Source organism: Melospiza melodia, chromosome 8 (assembly GCF_035770615.1).
Source record: "Melospiza melodia melodia isolate bMelMel2 chromosome 8, bMelMel2.pri, whole genome shotgun sequence".
NCBI classification, from domain to species: domain Eukaryota; kingdom Metazoa; phylum Chordata; class Aves; order Passeriformes; family Passerellidae; genus Melospiza; species Melospiza melodia.
In genome coordinates this window covers 21,761,097-21,768,361 of record NC_086201.1, presented here as the reverse complement: position 1 = coordinate 21,768,361, position 7,265 = coordinate 21,761,097, and the positions used below count along the sequence as shown (strand labels likewise).

Genomic DNA, 7,265 nt, shown 5'->3' with positions numbered 1-7,265 from the left:
TAGATATTTTATTAGCAGCGGAATTAATATTAGGGGGGAAAGAGGCAGGGGCGGCGGAGGCTGCGGCGCTGCAGCGCCCGGGCGCGCCCTCCTGTGGCCGCTGCCCGCCAGGCACCGCCGATTTCCTCCGCTCCCGTCTTTCTCCTCCGCGCGGTTCCTCCCCAGCCGTGCGCTCCTTCCCTTCCTTTTTGATAGAAACTTAACACCGCTATCATTGAGCATTTAGGCGCGATTAGTGCTGGGGTGTCTCGGTTTCCGCGGCCCGCTTTTGCGGTGTCTTGGCGTTTTGAAGGCGTATCAATGGGCTGAGATAGACTGTCAAAGCACTGCAGGGAACAGAAAACCAAACGGCTCGTTCTAGCCCTGTGGATTAAGGATCGGGAGACACGCGAGAATTTGGCTGTAAGGTCAGGCAAAATGCCGTGAGGAATTCCCCGCGACTTCGCGCATTTCTAATTGATGGGCTTTGTGGGGAGGCCGCATAGAAATATCGTCTTTGTGCCTAAATTACGAGACATTTCCTACTATTTATTTTCCTCAGCAAACCTCTATTTTTCTTATGAGCTAAAAAAAAAAAAAATAAAAAGGAGAAAAATTACAAAAAAAAAAAAAAAAAAAAAAAAAAAAAAAAAAAAAAGAAAGAAAGAAAAAAATAGACATTTTTGGGGGGGTCGAATTCCCAGGGCGCGGAAGAGAAAGAGAGGGAGGTGAGGAGCCCCTGTGCTCCAGCTGGCGGGGACTGGGGCAGGGCACGCTCACTGCACGACACCGAGAGCTCACCTCGACCCAGCCGGGATTTTCTTTGCGTTATGATGCATTTGCTAATATGGCCAGCTATGCGGTAAAAGTGTGTGTGTGGCTGTGCGTGTGTGTGAGAGAGAGCGAGGGAGGGAGGGAGAGGGTGAGACAGAGAGAGAGTGGGTGGTGGTTGAAAATAACAGAGGAACCTTAAGGCGCCTAATTATTCAGAAAGGTTAAAGGTGATGACCTTGACATTTTGGAAGTTCAAAGGCATACACTTATGTTTTTCTTGCTAAAGTGTTTTAAATTTTTTTTATTTTTAGTCATGCCTCCCTCCTCTTCTATTTCCCTATTTTTTGAATTCTCCGTTTTTTCCTGACTTAGTTGGCACTTTTGCCTTCCCTGCCCGCGAGAGTAGCGAGAGCCACCTCGTCCTATTCAAAAAAGCCAAATTCTTTTCTCACTCGTCGCCTTTATTGCACATTGCGGAAATCTCTTTTTCGCCCACCAGAAGGTGTATAATATAACCCAATTAAGCTGTTTAGAACCTCGGGTTTTATGGTGTTGTCTAGACAGTTCAAGGTTTTGTAAACAGCCCAGCCAGGTCACGCAAGATAAAGCGGCGAGGAGCGGAGCGGGATCTGCTCCGGGTGCCGGCCCCCGGCGGGGCCCGCCGCGAACGGGAGCGGCAGCGCGCTCAGCCCCGCTCCGCTCCGCTCGCCCTGCCCGGCCGGCGCGGCTAGAACCACCCCTCTGCTCCCAGAGTGCTGGGGGTGGGTCGTGCTTTTGGTTTAGGGTGGGTTTTTCTTTTTTTTTTCTTTTTTTTTTTTTTTTTTTAAATTCAATTTTCTTTTTTTTTTTTTTCCCCAACTAGTGCCAATTGTTTATAGCTCCCTCTTGTCTGACTCGCTTGGAGCCCTCAGTCTTTCTGCCTTGCTCTTCACTAACAAGTAAACAGTCATTGGCGTTGGGGATTCTGGGCTTATTCGGAGCCTGACCAGTTAAACGAAAAGCCTTTTTCGTTGTTTATAGTAATGGTAGCACCATCAGAAGTGATGGTCTGCAGACAGCCATGTTGGCTCTGTCTCACAGCGAACGGGGAAGGTACGCATACCTACAAAGGAGACTCAGCCATCTGAACTATTCCTTAATTAAAATGCTTTTTAAAAAACCCGGGTAGCCTTCCTCACATTATTATTTAACTGAACTTGGCTCTAGCCCGGAAAACGCTAAGATCCTTCGGAGATGGAAATCCATACAGTGCACGGAAGTTATAACCTTAACTTTACTAGAAACCATTTATTCACATGAAAAAGACAGTGGCCCATGCTTTTGGATGACAATAGAAACATATATATATATATTTTATATATAGCGAGCGTACATTTACCATCTCTTAAATAAACCGCATTCACTTAAAGGAAGGAAAGTGTTATCCTAGCTCAAAAGCAACAACAGAGCCCCCCCCGAACTCAATGAATTGTAAGCAACAACTACCAGACACACTGCAGGTCCATTGCTGGCACTGTGGGAGAGGGAAAAAAAGCACCTTTGGCGAAAAACACTCGAGAGTGGACAGTTGGATTTACCCTAGCTTGCCCTTATCAGGAATCTGCTCCGCCAAGCCCCGAAATCTCCAGTGGCCATTCAGTGTGGGGAGTTGCACATGAAAATGAAACTTTGAGTTCCGCAGGGTGGATGTGTCAAGTAAACAAATGAACTTTTGCATTCAGATGGTAGGTCAGAGAGACCGACGTTTTCTTTGTTTTTCTTCTTTCTTCCTGTTCTCTTGCCTTTTTAATTTTATTTTTATTTTCTTTTTCTTTTTCCTTTTTTTTTCCTTTTTTGTTTTGTTTTGTTTTGTTTTTCAAAACAAGGGATTCCCTGTGAAATACTGGAGTCGATCTCTGTTCAGTTTCTTTTCTTTCATCCTTCGGTTCTGGAACCAGATTTTAACTTGCCGGTCAGTGAGGTTGAGCATTCTGGACAGCTGCAGTCTCTTCTCTTTGTTTATGTACACGTTGAAGAAAAATTCCCGTTCCAGTTCTCTTATCTGATATTTGGTATAGGGGCACCTCTTTTTCCTCGATCGCTGGGGAATTGCTGAAATTCAAGACAGAAGAAACTGATTCACGCTGTTGCTACGAACATGCTCAGCTAGGGTTTGGTCAGAGACTTTGATAATATCCCATTGCCTGCAAAGCAGCCCTCTAGCCCTTCAAAAAATATTCCCGACGCTTATAATCTCCGGGTGACTTAGCAAGAAAAGCCAATATTTCCCAACTTCTCCTTAAAAGAGAGCTCTTCGAGCAATACAGAGAGATATTTAAATGGGCTGGAAAAATTCCAAGTTTCTCAAACTCCTCTCGCACACACCCCCCGCCCCAAACAAACGAAGATCTTAAGCTCTAAACCGAAGGCAGCTCTGAGCACTACCTGTGAAATCTCTCCGTCTCCCCCCGATGAATCAACAATTTAATAACAATTAATATCCTCTTCCAAGAATACCTTAAGCCCACCTAAATTGGTTTCCTATCGTAAACACGCTTTACAACGGTAAAGGAAATCTTATAGGATATATAAAATCCTTTGGATGCTTATAAAATTGCACATAAAATGCGGCTTGACAAAGTGTTGGCCTTGTACTCTTGCCCCCAATTTACTACTGATACCTACCTGAACTGTTGCTCTTCTCTGCAACAGCCTCACCAGAAGGGGAATCGGCGCTGTTCGCTGGTGTCACTTTCTTCTCCTGGCTGGAAGGTGTTTTACTGCAAGTGCTGTTCTGGGCTTTCAAGTCGCCCTTCTCGGCGTCCCCCTCGCTCTCGGAGTGCTGCTGGTACGGGGGTCCGGGGGCTGTCTCGTAAAACTGGTCGAAGCCTTGCGGCAGGATGCCGTTCCTCCCCACCGAGCTGTAGAAGTTGGAGGCGGCGGGAGACGGTCCGTGGTGGCCGCAGACAGGGTCCGTTTTGAACAACATTTCCGTCCTCCTGTTCGCGGGCTGCAGAAAGTCTCTGTGCATCACCTCTTCAGCTGAGTAATAAGGAGCATAACTGCCCCTATACTGCCATTTGCTGCGCTCTAATCCGTATTCCCTGAATGCCACTTCGCGCACAGGTTGAACATGAGGTAAATTAGAAGAATAAGGAAAAGTCATTTGACAGGACGACGATTGAGACAAAAAAGAGGGTTTCGTCGAGAAATCTGAGGGTGAGACGTAATAGGCGCACCCTGGCAGATACATATTGGATGTGCCGTGACTGCAATCGTCAAACTCAGTCATGTCTTCCTTTTTGCGATTGCAAGCAACCAGGAGGCTTCAATGCATTGAACAAGATCCATCTATTGCACAAGAGGGTTTGGACAGGATCAACTAAGAAAAAATCCCCACCGTGTGCTGACGTGCAATTCATCTTGATTGATTCTAGTGGTAATTATGTCACGTGACGCGATGTAGAAATGTCCTTATATCTATATCAGCCCCTCGGAAAGGCTCCTAAGATCTCTCCAAAGAGCCCTCCCAGCACGGGGAGGCGAGCGCGCCGTTTGTACAAATATAGCCGGTTTTGAGTCTCATCCTTTCAGCGGGCGATGCGAGGCGCACGTAGGTGGTGCGGATCACCTGGGGCCGCGCCGCCCGGGCAGGCGCCTGCCCACCGCCCCAGCCCGGCGCGGAGCCCCCCGCCCGCATCCCCGCCGGCCTCCCGGCAGCCAGGGGGGAGCTCGGCCGCCGCCGGGGAAGGCAGCCCCCGGAGCGAGCCTTGGGGGCTCACGGACCGGCACCCCCGGCTCGGAAACGCGATCGCTTCCTCCTCAGAGGGAGCGATACCCTCCGGCCGCCGCTCAAGCGGATGATGAGCGGGTGGGTGATGGTTCACTCAGGAAAGCCAAGTCCCATTCACACATTCGAGTGTACGACCGGATCTGCCCGCCCGGCTCCTGCAATCCACAGTTGGCATCAAAACCGGTCACGAAATTCAAAGCCTGAGTTTCGATCACCTCGTTTTCCCTCGCTTATAAGCCCAAACACTGCGCACTTGTGTCAGGGCGCCAAACTGAAATGAGAAATACGCCAACAGAACATCTCTCAGCAGCCGCATTTACGAAAGGGAGATACTTTCGGGCTCTCTGTAAGGCAGAGGGCTATGGCAGGAATAGAAGTCCACCAAGCACGGTTTCCTTGGGAAGCAGAGCAGCAGACAAAGTGACCTCTGTTCTCCTGCCTCCAACTCCCACCAAAATGTTCATTTTCATTGGAAGGGAAAAGCAAGACTTGGGAGCTGGCGGCACGCACGGCAGCCTCCAGCCCCGCTCCCGCCCTGCCTTCGAGGGCTCATTTTTGCCAATTTTCCTTCTTTCCTTAAAATATGATTTTATACAGACAAGCACAAACAGGGCCGCAAAGGTTGAAAACAGAGGAGAAAAACGAATACGCGCCAGCAATAGCCTTATACTCGACCAATCCCTCATTCCAGAAACATTTGCCAGCTCTCCATGGGAATGGGGTTTTTCCGCCACTGTACCGCATAGCCAGGTCAGCTCCATCACATGGCGCTCCCCAAATAGCCCCGGAATCTGGGCGAGCTCCCCAGGCCGAGCCCGGCGCCTCCGGACACCCAGCAATGCCCGGGCGGAGGCTCCGGCAGGCGGCAGGGCCCGTGTCACCTCCGTGTCACCTCCGTGTCACCTCCGCAAAGGCACCTCCGGCTCCCGCAGCCAGCCGAGAGCCCGGCAGGTGGGGAACCGGCCCCGCAGAGCTCCGGGCAAGCGGGGACCAGGCCCGTGGGCTCCCCGGCTCCTCGGGCCGTGCCCGCCGAGCACTCGGCTCCGCTGCTCCAGGAGCCTCCCGCTCGCCCTCGGCCGCGCCATGCGGAGAGGCTCCGGGGGCGGGAGCCCCGCAGCCCGGGCTGCCCCGCAGCCTGCCCCCCGCCCCGACACCGGCACCGGCACCGGCACTGCCCCTCCTGCCTCCCCGGGCTCCCCAGAGCAGCCCGGGGCTGCCCAAGGGCTTCCATGCCGCAGCCCAGCTAGCCCTTTCTAAACATAAAAAGACCAAAGCCAGGCAGATATTATGGAGCTCATTCTTAACATGCCCCCACCGCCGTCTCTTTCTTTCCTTTTCTCTTTTCTTTGTACAGTTGGGTTTTGATTTTTTTTTTTTTTTTTTTTTTTTTTTTTTTTTTTTTTTGCTTTGGTGTCTCACCCGCAAAACACCTCAAACGCCACACATCGCTCTCAGCAGATAGACTCTTGCAAGTTGCAAGTCATCACTAGAAATCAAAGCACAGAACCACCACTCCCTGCCTTAATCAGCTTCCGAGCCCTCTCGGTTCTGCTGCAACATTAAAAACCAGCCTCCCAAAAATGATGTCTGCGCAGTTAAGATGGCTCCTGTGTCACTAATTACCCTGGACCTTGCAGCAAAGCAGGGCAGGGCTCCGTTCGGATTGTGCCCCCCCAAGGTTTCTGATCGCCCATCTCTCCAAGAGAGATGGTTCTGGAAACCTATGGAGTTTCATTTTCTTTACCGTTCAAACAACTAATTGCGCCTTAGCCAGAATCTTTCACGTTCTTTTCGATGCAACAAGCCTAGCATCAGTTACATTTGGCGCAGGAGCCAACCGGTTTCAACTAATTCAAGTTCAAAGACATGGCGACGATTTGTTAGTACGAAAGCTCTTTTAGGAAACAATCCTTTAAGAAACGGTCTAATTTGAGAAATGTGAGACCAATATCACAGCAGAGACCCCGCTGCAATAAGGCAGAGCTGGGGGTGCCCGCCTGCCAGAGCATTTTCACCCCGGGGTCGGTACCAGCCCAGCTCTGAACATCACAATAACACCCCCGCACACTCCCCCCGTCTTTTTTTTCTCTTTCCCTTACGCAGATTAAACAGCATCGAAACATAAATGCACATCATGTACACAATCAGGCGAATACTTTACCGTTAGGCGTCTTGAAACATCTGCAGTCGTTGCCTGGAATCACCAAGTATTCAGGTCCAAGAGACATTTCCAAATGCTCTCCGTGGAAATTAAGGCGACTTGCGTAACGTTTGGGCTTAAAAATATACCCGGTCCGGCTGGAGAAGATGCGGTATTTTTGTGCCACCCAAGATAAGACACTAACTTGACCTTAACTTTGTTATGGCGCCCCTAGTATCTGGAGAACGTGAACAGACACTGTCTGGCAGCTCTCGTAAAAACCGACTGGAGAAGAGATTCTGAGTCATTTCATTTATTGCCACTACAGTTCTGCAAGAAAGCTTTTCCTCTCTGCCAAACTTTAATTATTTATGCTCTTTTAGGAAGCACAAAGGCATCCAGAGTCATTCCCAACAAACCAAGTTGCGTTTGCAGCCTTATCAAAAGAGGAGGGATGGAGAGCCTCCTCGAAGGGCTTTATCACGTTTAGGCTGCGGTGGAAATGCAAAGATGTTTATGTTTGAGTAAATAAGGGGATGAACCGTCCCCTGCGTGCTGCGGAGGGCCGCGGACGTGGGCGCAGCAAGCGGGTGCCCGCCG

At 50.1% G+C, this 7,265-nt stretch overlaps 1 protein-coding gene across 1 annotated transcript; it reads right to left on the bottom strand.

The window, feature by feature from the left end:
• Window positions 1–2,553: 2,553 nt before the first annotated feature.
• On the bottom strand, window positions 2,554–4,053 carry HOXD11 (homeobox D11). The gene is made up of 2 exons (XM_063161380.1): window positions 3,418–4,053; window positions 2,554–2,844 (listed from the first exon to the last, which is right to left on the bottom strand). Exons 1-2 carry the CDS (start codon window positions 4,022–4,024, stop codon window positions 2,609–2,611), a joined length of 843 nt encoding a protein of 280 aa, XP_063017450.1. The 5' UTR covers window positions 4,025–4,053; the 3' UTR covers window positions 2,554–2,608.
• Window positions 4,054–7,265: the final 3,212 nt, after the last annotated feature.

Excerpts from the sequence above, each read along its gene's own strand:
- HOXD11 (XM_063161380.1), bottom strand. The coding sequence starts at position 4,024 with ATGACTGAGTTTGACGATTGCAGTCACGGCACATCCAATATGTATCTG. Across the intron at positions 2,845-3,417 it reads AGAGAAGAGCAACAGTTCAG|CAATTCCCCAGCGATCGAGG; the intron begins GTAGGTATCAGT and ends CTTGAATTTCAG.